The 14,581-nt window shown below is 36.7% G+C and overlaps 1 protein-coding gene across 2 annotated transcripts; it reads right to left on the bottom strand.

Annotated features, from left to right (window-relative positions):
• LOC109839479 (dnaJ protein homolog 2-like) lies at positions 1,944–14,321 on the bottom strand. 2 transcript variants are annotated; one of them, XM_020407916.1, is made up of 9 exons: positions 14,202–14,321; positions 13,626–13,812; positions 13,065–13,245; positions 12,857–12,995; positions 4,614–4,747; positions 4,377–4,519; positions 3,385–3,583; positions 2,675–3,025; positions 1,944–2,233 (listed from the first exon to the last, which is right to left on the bottom strand). In XM_020407916.1, exons 2-8 carry the CDS (start codon positions 13,776–13,778, stop codon positions 2,700–2,702), a joined length of 1,275 nt encoding a protein of 424 aa, XP_020263505.1. In that variant the 5' UTR covers positions 13,779–13,812; positions 14,202–14,321; the 3' UTR covers positions 1,944–2,233; positions 2,675–2,699. The 2 variants fall into 2 exon arrangements, with proteins under 2 accessions (XP_020263505.1, XP_020263504.1); XM_020407915.1 differs by lacking the exon at positions 1,944–2,233 and having other exon boundaries at positions 2,577–3,025.

Raw genomic sequence — 14,581 nt, 5'->3', positions numbered from 1 at the left:
GAATCATTTAAGTAATTTGAAATCCGACCCTCTAGTTAGCATCGGGTTAAGGCTTTGGGAGACTAATTTCAAAATATTAACAGATATTTCAAAATATGAAAAATTGGGAGACCAATTTCAATATATTTAAAGATTTGGGGGATTAATCTCAAAATACAAAAGATTTGAGGGACCAAGTGAAAATATATAAGATTTGGGAGAGTAACATCCAAAAAAACCCCTTCAAAGTATCAAACGAAGACTTCAAATGAAATTGAACTGCTTTAGAAGGGGAAAAAATATAAGATTTGACAGATCTTCAGGTTCGACCAAGATCCGCTTGCAAACCCTGTCATGTCCAAAAATGAACCCTTTTCAAGAGCTCAATTTTGCAAGGGTCGCTATGTTTTTTATGCAGAGCAAATTCAACGAAAGGCAAGTTGAAAGCTATCGATGACAAATGGAGCGACCTCCCTCAGTCTCCAAGCTTCATCTACAGGTTACTAGGAAGCAAAACACATAAGCTTGTATTGTTACAGTCCTGATGTCACTTTCTGTAATTGCATATTGTCTTCGTCTCAAATTGCTCGGCAATCACCAAAAGGAGAAAATAATGGAAAGGAATTGTAACCCTCGTGACAACTAAAAGGCAGAAAATAGCAGATATCAACATTACTCGCCTATGAACCCCAACTTCCTATAGATGTCGCGTCCTGGGCCCGCGAGCCCGTTAGCAGGGTGTAAGTCATGAGTGCAGCGTGCTGTTCGGCTCAAACCATTGCCAATATTGGCTAGCTGATGGTATGCTTAGCCCATTAGATTACATTATAAACACTTGAATGTCTTCACAACTACCCCTTGTGAAACTAAACCACATGGGATGTCACGGTAGATGCTTAAATTAACATGTTACTTGCTTCTTCGTTTCATGCCATACATGATTGCTATGTTCCACTTGTATCCATAAGCTTCCATTTCCGAAAGTTCATATTCAATTTCGTGAACTATAGCAGACTCCAATTATTCAAACTTCAGATGTCAAAGCAACGACTCCAGCACTGGCTTCTGTTCGAAGTCTGGAAATTCCTAGCAAGGTGGAGCTTTTCTAGATGACATAAACTTACCAGCGCACAAGTGCTTCAAACTTGCTGCGCTCCTTCAAGGACATGATGTAGGAATGTGCATCGAAATCAAAGTTAGCCTGGCATATTTCTATGAATCAAAGATAGTCTGGCATATTTCTACGGGTAGCAAAAGTTCTACGCACCCACGACCACCACCATCAATGGCGCAGCCATGAATTTCCTCCCGTTATATGGGATGGTTTAGAAAGTATTACCAAAAGTATCACACCTGGAGGAAATTTTTTTTATATCTAACAAGTACCACGGTACTTGAAATGATCCAACAACACAGCGCTGGCTTCTGTTCGAAATCTGGAAATTCCTAGCAAGGTGGAGCTTTTCTAGATGACATAAACTTACCAGCGCACAAGTGTTTCAAACTTGTTGCGCTCCTTCAAGGACATGATGTAGGAATGTGCATCGAAATCAAAGTTAGCCTGGCATATTTCTATGAATCAAAGATAGTCTGGCATATTTCTACGGGTAGCAAAAGTTCTACACACCCACGACCACCACCATCAATGGCGCAGCCATGAATTTCCTCCCGTTATATGGGATGGTTTAGAAAGTATTACCAAAAGTATCACACCTGGAGGAAATTTTTTTTATATCTAACAAGTACCACGGTACTTGAAATGATCCAACAACGAAGCATATATGTGGTAATATAACATTCCCTTGCCTTAAATCAGATTCGTAAGAATGGGATAACAAATGGTTATATTGCACTTGGCATATCAAATCAAATGCAACCAAATGTGAACAAATGACGTAACAGCCATTTTTTTGCAAAAAGTGAACTAGACTTCTTTTGCAGAAAGGTCTGGCGATCAATAGTGATTATTACAGTTTCAGATGGCTCTTGTATAACATTTATATATGTGCACAATCATCTAGAATACACTTGCATGAACGTCAACATATGTACATGCAATGAACACTCTTCGCACACGCCCGGTGTGTAAATGTGTGTATATACTATTTCCAAATCTGTTCGCTAAAAAAATCAAATACAAACTCCAACCTTCATTGTTTGAGATAAAACCAAAACACTGTGGCCTCAATGGTATAGGTGTGACCGAGATTTAACCATAACAGACCGGTGCTAACGAGAATTTATTTTCAGTTACCTGTGTAGTAAAAGCAGTAAAGAGTAGTATTACAAGGAAGTCGAAATTACAGAAGTAAAAATGGGATAAAAGAGCGAGAAAAAAAAGGCTCAAGCATTCAGATAATACGATAAAGAAAAAGCCCAGAACACATTCTAAGCACAAGAAGCATAACAGATGCAATGTTTTTAATTTTTTATAAGCATAACCATAATATAATGAAGTCAACATCTTCTACAACATGACAACTCCAATCACAGGTAACATATTTCCCTTGGAAAAAATACAAACACTAACATATTCAATTTTAACATTCAAGAAAACAAAACTAACTAAAAGGAGGGTTTTTTTTTTTTTTTTTTTATTTTGGGGGGGAGGGGGGGGGTAGGGGGACAAAGTAGTACTCACGACTGTGACAGAAAATAACATAGGATAAATAATGAAACTGAAATCAAGCTATACCTTCGGCGAGGCATTATTATAAGCCTTACTGCTGGGCACACTGTACCCCTGTTGGCCCTGGTTCATCATCATCCTCATCATAAGCTTCCTGCTGCTGCTGTTGCTGCTTCCTCCTCATCTCCTCTTCAATATTAACATCATGTAAAGTTGTCTCCTCACATTCATCCAGTTCCATGGCTGACAAGCGACTACTTGGTCTAGGTGGCAGAATTTTCTCCAAACTACGACGTTGATCAGCTGAAAGGACGCCAGACTCTGGGAATTCCACATCGAACTGGATGTATAACCGGCCTTTCATGAAGGGCCTCTGATGATGAGGCATCCCCTCATCATTGATTGCTTTATGTTGGCCTGATTATAGGACAAAAGTACCATAAGCGAGATCATAGATGGATCCTGAAAAGGAATAGGCTTTTTTCGATTTTTTTTTAAATTAGCCCTCAAAAGTTCATATCTTGATATTAGCCCCCAAATCATTTAGCGTTTTGAAATTTAGTCCCCAAATCTTCCCATTTTGAAATTAGTCCCCTAATCTTTTAAGCATTTTGAAATAATAGAGTATTCCACCCCAAGTCAAACAACTGCTGACTAGGGGGACTAAATTCAAGATAGTTATAGGATTTGCCAGACTAATTTCAAATTACAATGATTTGGGCTATTAAAAATTTAGGGGACTAACATCGAAATAACCCAAGAAACGGAACGCGTACCAGGCTTAATAACTTCGCCTACATCAGATTTAATAAGCAATTGTCTTCCATCAAGATGGGTCAAAGCAAACTGGAAGCCACAGAGTGCTTCTGTCAGGCTAAGTGTGTGATCGACATACAGATCGTCCAACTTTCTTTTGAACTTTGGGTGTTCCTTGACTTGCAACACAAAAACTATATCTCCTGTCACTGTATCTGGCTGCAAACATCCATAATTTACAGACAGTATTAGATAATTAATTTCGACATTATTCCAGGACAAATCTGTGGCTCAGTAGTATCTGTCTGCCTTTCAAAGGCCAAGTGAAGAGGCATGCTATCCTTAACAATGGTGAGTGTCACTACTTACTCCATTCATGAATTATGAGCTAAAACCTAAATATGTATACAGAGCAAACTTAATACTTGAGCTCTCTCACTCAGAGCTTGGTCACTTGTCTCTCCTTGAAAGACAATAAAACCAGAAATAAATAAATAAATATATATATAAAGTTTGATCTCCAGACCTCTTTTCATGTTCCATTACCAGATCACTGTGCAATTACCAACTAGTTTTAGCACAAAGGTTCTGGGTTATACATGTATACCAAGCAAATTTCACACTTAGATTGAAATGTTTGCCACCCTACTATGGCCTTTGAACAAATATTTCAATGAGTCTGCAAGCATTTTAATCTGAGTCTACAAGAACTTTCTCCTTGTATGGCCCTGAATTCAAAGGCCATAGTAGGGTGGCAAATATTTCAATCTGAGTATACAAGCATTGTCTCCTTGTTAAATGTGGCTTACAAAAGGTCTACTCTAAAATTCATAATAAATGATTAGTAGAGAACTATGATAATATCATCAAGCCAAGAGGTACTTTAGTGGTCCAAATCAGCAAGAGTACACTGTAAGAACCCCACATAGTTTAAATTAAACAAAAGGTTAGCAGGATACTGCAATACCTCCACAAAGTTTAAAATAAAACAATAATAGGTTAACCTACTTACAGCTTCATCAGCTTCTCCTTGGAATACAATCTTCTGGCCATGCTGCATTCCTTTCTCAACATGAACCTCTAAAACCTTCTTTTCTTGAGTAACTTTGTTCCCTTTGCACTGTGGACATCTGTCCTTATCACTAATGACCTCACCTGCATATAAAAAAAACCATTTACGCAATTAAGATTGTACGTATGAACATCCAAAGTACCAAAAAGGGCTGATTATACAAAACAAACAACAAACCTTCTCCTTTGCATTCAGGGCAAACAAGTTGCATCTGCTGGATCATGCCCGGTCCAATTTGCCTGGTCACCATCTTTACTCCACTACCATGACATCCGAAACATCTGCCTGATGCCCCACTTTTTGAACCTTTACTGAAATGATGAAAACAGAAGACATAACCACAAAAAAGTTGTTGCAAATACTTACATGGTATTTCTGATTCTGTCATATATTGAACAGCATAAGTTAAATGTTTTAAGGAATTTTTTTGGCTGATATTGAACTAGTTACTTTCACACCTAGAAGTACGAAAAACATTGTAAATGGAAATTAGAGACCAATTAAAAATATGTGCCACAGGTTAATATCCCAGAAAACGACTGATACATACAAGAAATTGAACAGAAGGAGCTAAGAAGGCTACGCCAAATTGTGTCGTAAATAAAGGACAAGATCTACGTATATCCTCGTTGCATTTGTAATTTGTCAATTGCCCATTGACAGGATGATTAATAAAGATATTTATCTTCTAATAACCAAGGTTTTAAATGTCGATTATCGGGGATTTATCGGACGGTCAAAATCCTTATCGGATAGCGGAAATCGGGGATATATCGGTGATAAGTAGTATTTATCGGAGTAATATACTAGCAAATAATAAACAAAAATAAGCTTAAAAAATATAATGTTAGTCAAAATGGAATAATAAACAAGCAAATAATAAGATAACATCAAGAATGAAGAATAATGTTAGTCAAAATGGAATAATAAACAAGCAAATAATAAGATAACATCAAGAATGAAGAACCATCTATGCATCTACATAATTATTGATAACATCAAGAATGAAGAACCATCTATGCATCTACATAATTATTGTTTAATCATGAGATTCATAAACTTATTAAGTTGATATTTAGTAGTTATGAGCCATTATCAATATCCATAAACAAACATAAGCTAATCACTAATCAACCAAGTTCCAAAAACAACAAATAGTTCATAATTTGTAAACATTCAAAGAGCAAATCCAAAAGAAAGTAAAAGCTCCCAAATCCTACTTATTGACCGATAAAGCCGATATTTATAGCCTACTTATCGGCCGATAAGTACCTTTATCGCCGATAACTCGCCGATAAACCTCAAAAAATAATAACCGATTAAAAATCCTACTTATCCTAGCGGAAAGCTCCCAAATCCGATAACTCGGTGATAATATCGGATTATCGGCTGATATTTAAAACCATGCTAATAACAGCAGAGGTGAAGGGAACCTCAGATACCAACCAGCAAACTTGCAACTATACATCATCATATCAAGTAGGGGACAGCAGGAGAAGTAATAACAGATTGAAGACAAAATAAAAACTACTTCTTTTTGCAAAATTGCATGAATGACAAGAATTTAAAGCTTTATTTCATCAAATACATCTCGATGAAAAAATACGGATGTGCATTTTCCCATCAAGGTTGTGGAAAGAGGAAAGAGTAGTGAAGTGTTGAGGCACCGCTAATGCTATTTGAGGCTTTAAAGGTGACAAGCGACAAAAAACGCAAAGTCAAAAAGCGGTCTAGTTTAAAAATGTATAAATATTAAAAAAATTGAAGAAAAATCTAAAAAATCTACAAATGCATATTTGATGATTTATAGAGATCCTACGCATGAAATAGATGTATAACAATCACACAATATTAATTAAGTACCATACGGAATGAGACAGAGGAGCTTCCAGGAGGTGGCGGTGCTTCAAAGAGAGAAGGTGGAGTTAGAGTGGGGAGATACAAAGGAACTTCATGAGGGACAGAGAGGAGGATCGGAAAGCTTCGATTAAGTACAGAGAGAGGTGGAGCTTCAACTACGAGAGGATGATGAGAGGCGATGGAGCTTCGACTACGAGAGGCGGTGGTGGCTCCAATGGTCTTCGACGATGAAAGGCAATGGCGGCGATTTTGGGTTGGGGTTTTTTTGATTTCGGACAATGGGGAGGGGATCGGGAAAAGAAATGGTTTTAAGTTTAAAAAAACAATTTGTATTCGGGTCGGGTAAAAAAAACTCATTTACAGAAGGATAAAGGATTTGTATTGGTTTAGGTCGGGTACAAACTAAGAATTTATATTTTAAAGTGATGTATAGTACTATTGGCCGCTATTCTGAGCTGATAGCGCAGTGCTGCTAAAAATCACCACTTTCAACCATAACAGTGCGGGCATAGCTGCTGCCGCTATTGCTATTGTTATTACGTCGCTATTTACAACACCATTTTCCTATCATGCCGTCTGAAGAGGGAACTAGAAAGACTAAAGACAGATAAAACATCTAACTACAGAACTAGTACTATGTAGCAGAATGCATCAAAAGCACAAGGACCAATACCTGATGTGCAGCTAATGCATTTAGAATAAATAGGGAAATAATAACTTAAACTCAGATGGAGTTGGACATGCCGCAATGGCACTGAAGTATTTGCTTCAGCATATCTTTGATGCAGCACTTGCACATGCAAGGAATCAAAGCATGAAATTACATGCACTGACTTGTAGCTTTCTTCCATGAATTATAAACATCGCCCATACATTTTCCTTAAAATTGCCAGCTACGGAACACGCTCCAACTATAGAAACTTTAACAGAAAAGGATTAACCAACACTGGCAACCATCTGCAAGTTGAATCATTGTGTTGAGAGATATTGCTCTTCGACTTCTAAACTTATATGAAATATGTGCGGCGTAAACCATGTTATTTCAAAATATTAATCAATTCAACCAAGTTAAAGCCCAATGATACTTAAACTTGAGCAGTTTAACCAATAGATTCTAATTCCAATTTCTGAGAAACATCCTCCACAATTTATCATCATGAAAATAATTGATCCTAATTACAAAAAATATTTTTTTCCTGTGTGTTTATTGGCCCTCAAACCATCAAAGGCCGTCTTCCTTCCTCTATTTTCTAGCTAAGGTTTTCATACAATTTTGTTTTCGTCATACTAATTCCAAAGCTTCATATTCTGAAATTTCCCTCCACTTCAAGCTTAAAAATTATCCAGTTTCTAGTTAATGCCACCATGAAACACACATCCTGTCCCAAATATGTCCAACAAGTTTATCAATTACAAACAAGGACATGATTCATATTTTCTACAATCTAATTATGCTTACCACTGTATCGGAACCAATATGTATTCCCTCCAACTGTCCTACCGACATCTTCCACTTAATCATTTAATCGAATACATTGGAATTACTAGATAACATTATCTGCTTTATTTCTTGAAACTCACTACATGATGAGTATGCCATCATAAGTTTTACCTTTTATTTCACTTTTATACAATGGATACAAGAAAGTGTACATGATGAGTATGCCATCATAAGTTTTACCTTTTATTTCACTTTTATACAATGGATACAAGAAAGTGGAGCTCTTTTCTTTTAACAAGTTTATAAATTACAAACAAGGACATGATTCATATTTTCTACAATCTAATTATGCTTACCACTGTATCGGAACCAATATGTATTCCCTCCAACTGTCCTACTGACATCTTCCACTTAATCATTTAATCGAATGCATTGGAATTACTAGATAACATTATCTGCTTTATTTCTTGAAACTCACTACATGATGAGTATGCCATCATAAGTTTTACCTTTTATTTCACTTTTATACAATGGATACAAGAAAGTGACGCTCTTTTCTTTTAACGAAACCTTCCTATATCCGCTCTTTCCTTCTATCAAAACTTCAAACGGGTCATATTAAGTAAAAGCCCTCATGGTAAAGCTCAAGCATAAAACATCTTCAAGGGTGCACGGAGTTGCTTCAATAAAATAAATTAGGTTCTCTAATATTCATTTAGTTTCTTTTTAGCATACATTTACTAATCAGACAACACTTTGACAATATTAATAATTCATACCATGGATTGAATAATTCAATTTTAACGTATAACTTCATGTATAACTCCTATTAAATAACTCTTTTATTTCTTTGCTGCTTCCTTACATAGAATCTTCTATCATTACTCCAAATTGATGATCCACGGGTCTCTTACCTTTTTTGGTTCTTACCTTACTTTTCTATGTACTTACCAAATTCAATTGTTTTACACTTCTGAGAGCATGGAAAGTCTTCTTTCCTAGATGAACTTCCTCATTCCACCAGCACACCCTCTAGTTGCCCACTCCCACTAAGGATCTTTTTGCAACTCCCTTCGTATGGTCGGAAAAATTAGTCCGTGTAACATGCAAGGTTTTAAATATCGGTTATCGGGAATTTATCGGACGACCAAAATTCTTATCGGATAGCGAAAATCGGGGATAAAATATCGGTTATCGGGAATTTATCGGACGACCAAAATTCTTATCAGATAGCGGAAATCGGGGATATATCGGGGATAAGTAGTATTTATCGGAGTGATATACTAGATGGTGTATATATATAATATAATAACTAAAAAATGTAATCTAACCATGCTTAATGAAATATAAACATACCAAAATGTAAATCATCATGTTTAGAATCACTAACCAATTGTAGAAAGCAAAACTTACATTTTGACCGCACAATGAAACCATTCGATTGCATAGTCTTACTTATCGGCCGATAATCCCGATAAAAAAACCTTACTTATCGGCCGATAAGTACCGATAACGCCGATAACTCCCCGATAACTTGCCAAAAACGATAACCGATTAAAAATCTAAGTTATCCTATCGGAGAGCTCCCAAATCCGATAACTCGGCTGATAATATCGGTTATCGGCCGATATTTAAAACAGTGGTAACATGTCTTCATCTATTTATTGGTGTCATATATTATTCTGTGATGAAGTAAAAATATCAAGCTTTCTCTTTTTGAGTCCCGTGATATAATTTCTTTTTACTCTGCTGTTAATAACCCAAAGGTCTACAAATTTAGATTCTTATATATCCATGATGTAAGTTCTTGTCCTCTTATTCATCTTGCTTCTCTTCTACACGTCTTTAAAAGAAAATGACGGACTTCAGAGGGCGTAGCCAGAGCTTGCTGCCCAGGGCAAGAAACTCCGCCTCTCCCACGACCTCTCCCTCCTCCCCTTGCTTCCCCTCCTCTCCCGCCATTTCACCTCCCTCTCCCACAGATCCAACCTCCTCTCTTTCCTCTTCCAGGACCTCCATCTCAACAATCTCCAGCCCTCCTCCCTCTCTCGTGCCTCCCTCCTCTCACTCACGACATACTCGTGGACCACCTTTATTTTTCATCTAGGGCAAAAAATAATACTGGCTACGCCACTGATGGATTTTTATTCTGAAGCGATACAGTAATGAAATACCTTAAAAAATAAAGGTATTTAGCAAGAAAAAGCTAGCAAGAATCATATTTTCCAACACCCAAAAAAAAGTTGCAGTAACCAATTAGACAACTGTCATCAATCATTATTGTCAATTTCATCATCAAATCTAGTTCCCCGACAAAATGCATTTGGCTATAGAGCAAGGCTCCATGATGATTTGATGGTTTTATAAGTGGCCAATGATCTAAAATCAACACCCTCAATTCTACAAATTCCTACCCATTGAAATTTTTGAGCATGCAAGATGCCACCAAACTCCAAAAGGGCCGCCAATTAGTGTCATCTCTAACCTTGGGAATATCTAGAAGAAGAGAAAGATGACTTTTTTTGCAGAGAAAAAAAATCCAACTATGAGGTATAGATAAAGCCAGAAGATGAACAAAATGAGTCAAATCAAAATCAAATCCCCATCATCAAGACAGTTGACATTGTTTGGAGAAAAAAAATCGTTTCAAATTCCATTTTGATATAAAACCGTCATATGAAGTGTGTATGACATGGTTGTGTTACTTATGCATTCAATACTTAACACATAACAATACCAATTTTGAAAGAGATTATTTTTCTATTCCTTAAGCAGAGTAATTAAGAAATGTTAGTTTTATTGTTATATTATATGATGCTGATGCCAAGTACTTTTCTTGATTATGATAGCAGATAGGATACTAGGCAAATTTGTAGATCCACATTCTACAGGCTTTACTTGTGTTTCTAAAGAACATATATTAGGAAAAAATTTAAATATATGTGGGTTATGTTCAATAGGATTATTACCTGTACAAATAAATTACCACCATCTAATTTTTTTTCCCTATTAATGGAGATTGCCTACGTCATTGCTTATGCAATTTAAATTGCACCAAATAAGGATCAATTGATAAGAATTCAAGATAAGTTACCAACTAAATGTCAACCCTCTCACAAATTCAGGGTAAGGAAACTTTTAAAATATTGTAAATCCAACGTTTGAGTAAAACTTAAAGATCTTTCTCTTTCCAATTTCTCTGTCCGAATCTCTACCTATCATAAGATTCGGTGCCCCTTCCTCTCCACAGTATATGGAGGCTAACATATTTCAATTACAACAGATTGACAAACTTATCTTCAATCATGTGTAGTCAGGAATAAATCAAGAGAACATCTGTTTATAAAATAATCTATTATAAGAAAAGATCTGTGAGATTTCACAATTAACATTATGAAATACAATACCAGCTCAATTATAAGCAAAAGTAATTAAATGCAAAAGCAAAGAAAAAAAAGTTTAGTTGTAAGGGGAAGACTTGCCTAAAAAACATCCTAGTACTACTGTCTCACAACCTCTGCCAAGCATGCCCAACAATGGAGTTACTAAACCTTTGTCTATCACCAACATGACCCACATCAAACACCTTGGATAGTCCTTGTAGCGCTCACTTCTGTGACGTGATATACTCTCTACGAGTCCTCACAGACGCAAGATAACACTAGACATAATTAAAACATCCTAGTATTGCTCTCACAATCTCAGCCAAGCATGCCCACGTATAGAGTTATTTTAACCTTTGTCTATCACGAACAAGGTTTTAAATATCAATTATCGAGGATTTATCAGACAGTCAAAATCCATATAGGATAGCGGATCTCGAGGATAAGTAGTATTTATCGGAGTGTCATATTAGATGGTGTGCATGCATAATAAAATGTCCTAAAATGTAATCTAACATACTTAAATGAATTATAAATATACTCGAGTCAAAGTCGAGGGCGTCCGATGGCATTGATGGACAAAGATGTTGATGTTGAAATCTAGACTTGAAGTTGAAGTCGACGGAGAGCTCAAAATTGACGACTTGAAGTTGAAGTCGATAGAGAATAAATGCAGAGATGGAGAGGGAGCAGAGTGAAGGGGAGAAAGAACGGAGGAGGGAGTCGAGGTTGATGACGAGCAGAGGAAGTCAAAGTTGATTTGGGATTTTAGGGCACAGACACAAAGGGGAAGAAATAACAGAGAGGAGGCGTTATGGCTAATTTACTTCGAAAAGGGTTGGGTCGGGTTTTAGTGTTTGGGTGTATCAGGTTGGCGATAATTCCGGTTTTTTGACATATAAACTCAGCTAATATATCACTTCATCGCCGATTTAACACCGATAAACAACCCCAATATAATAACTAATATAAAATTGCAACTATCCTAGCAGCGGGGGTTCAAAAGTAATAACTCGCCAATAAATAGATATTATCGGACGATATTTAAAACACTGATCACAAACATATCCTACATCAAACACCTTGCACAACACTAGTAGTATTTACCTATTCATTCTGTGTCGTAATATGCCCTCCGTGAGTCCTCGCTAGATAACACTACATGGTGAAATGAATCCTATAAACAGTTTATGTGGATTCCAAAGTAATCATTGTAAATCCATATGGCAATGGACTAGTTACTTTCGTTCCCTCTATTTATAGCTTTTCTCATCTTTGATACCTTTTGACACTTGAGGACTACCTCTTTACTCATAATTTTAACTAATAACCTTCGATTTCATTAGATTTAAATTTCAAACACTTTTTCTATAGAAAAGTCAGCATCAATCGTACTTCTGAATCATGATACAAGAGCTTTAATTGCACTCTTGAAAAAAGTAAAATCTAATTCTTTTATCTTAAAGAAATAAAAACTAAAAAATCAACAAATTTAACGACCATGACATGTGAGCCACTTTCAAGATAAAATCAAAAAAATTCAACCCACCAAAAAACGAATGTGGGGTACGATACTAAAAGTAGACATAGCATCCATATAAGTTAGAAATTAACTAAAATACAACTAGTTTCCATGTACCAAACAAGATAATATATTCAAACATGATGTTAAGCTTAATATTGCACAAGATTCTGCAAAAGACAAAGAAGCACAAAAAAAATGTAACGCGACGTACCCTCTGCACTTTGAGCACAAGACATTTCTAGAAAGCGACAATTTTTTGGATGTCCCATTATACACATCCTCTAAAGACACCTTCAGACTATGAACAACATCTTCACCTCGCCTCTGCCTACGTACCCTAGAGCTGCTGCCTACATATCATAAACAAAATTTAGCAACTCCTAATGCTTGTAATAGTAAACACAGCATAATCTACTTACCACCAAACCCTCCCCCGCCAAACACTCCCCCACCGAAAAATTGCTCAAAAATATCGAAAGGATTGTGGGTCCCACCGCTCCCTCCCATTCCCTCCTTAAGTGCATCCTCCCCGTACTGATCATAAATCTCTCTTTTCTCTGGGTCACTGAGAACCTCATAAGCTTGAGTCAACTCCTTGAACTGATAAAATGGCAGAACCAACAGTTCATTAATTAGAAGGGTTTTTTTAATATTGGTCCCTTAAATCTTTCATAACTTTAAATTAGTCTCCAAATCACTGAAATTGCTATTTAGGCCCACAATTCATTTAAGTTACCCCAAATTCGTCTGCCTATTAATTTTTTGATCCATTTCTTGGCTGTCGTTGGGTTATACTAGATTACTGTTTTACACTCACTTCATTCTTTTCTCCCCAAAATCACAAATTTTCTTCCTCTTTACCTTAAGGAAAATATGAAAGATTGAAGGGACCAACATCTAAAAAACCCTTATTACAAATTTGCCAAAACAACCACAATTAAATGCAAAACATCACTAATAACTAGAATCCAAGTAACAACCTTTTCAGGATCCCCACCCTTATCAGGATGATTCTTCAAAGCAGCAATCTTATACGCCTTCTTCAACTCATCAGGCCCGGCGCTTTTCGAAACTTTAAGAACTTCGTAATACTTAGTGTTGTTACTCTTCCTCGGAGCAGCACGGCCAAACATCTTCACAACTCAAAGTATAATCTACAGAAAATTCCTGCAAACAAACACGGAACAAATCTATCTGAGACTTTTTTTAAAAAAATCCATCAATTTAACACAATCATAAAGAACCCAGTGATTACTAACGTAATCAGTATACACTTTTACGAGTCAAAAACCATCAAATTTCAACCAAAAACCAAAACTTTTCACATAAGTTCTCATCAATTCAACAGAATCATAAACGAATCCAGTGAAAAGCAAAGCAATCACTGCTCCTCTCTACTGCTCTAGTTAGATAAACAACAAATTGATACAACAAAAAACAGCAAATTTCAACCAAGAACGAAACTTTTTCACACAGGGAACACGGAAAGCAGATCCGCCGGTATAAAATCTTATCAATTCAACAGAATCCTAGAGACTACAGTGAAAAACTGATACCTGACTCGATGGGATCCGACGAAACCCTAGGTTCGGATTTGGGGAGGAATCGGTAGATGAGGGCTTCGGGGGCCGAAGCGAACAAGCCAATCGCCTTCGCACCGAAAAGGAGGAGGAATTTTCTTCGGTGGGGTGTTGAGGGGCTTTAAAAGAGTGAGTAGGGGTAGTTTCGGGATTTTCGCGGGTTTCCCACCGGTCCGATTGAGCTGTCGTAGGTATCTCCGCATAGTTTTTTTGTTGACCAGGGGACCAAAGCGCACGGAGTGATTTATGACGATTGGGAGGATTGATTCCTGGAATTTTAACCTTATTTCTATGTGGATTTTATCAAAGAATAAATAAAATCTTGAAATGGGCAGGACGTTCTGAGCTACAGGAGA

The sequence above is a fragment of the Asparagus officinalis genome, chromosome 4 (assembly GCF_001876935.1).
Source record: "Asparagus officinalis chromosome 4, Aspof.V1, whole genome shotgun sequence".
Lineage (NCBI taxonomy): Eukaryota > Viridiplantae > Streptophyta > Magnoliopsida > Asparagales > Asparagaceae > Asparagus > Asparagus officinalis.
This window is presented reverse-complemented; position numbering and strand designations above follow the sequence as displayed.

Excerpts from the sequence above, each read along its gene's own strand:
- LOC109839479 (XM_020407916.1), bottom strand. The coding sequence starts at position 13,778 with ATGTTTGGCCGTGCTGCTCCGAGGAAGAGTAACAACACTAAGTATTAC. Across the intron at positions 13,246-13,625 it reads AGGGTGGGGATCCTGAAAAG|TTCAAGGAGTTGACTCAAGC; the intron begins GTTGTTACTTGG and ends CCATTTTATCAG. Across the intron at positions 3,584-4,376 it reads AAGGAGAAGCTGATGAAGCT|CCAGATACAGTGACAGGAGA; the intron begins GTAAGTAGGTTA and ends GGATGTTTGCAG.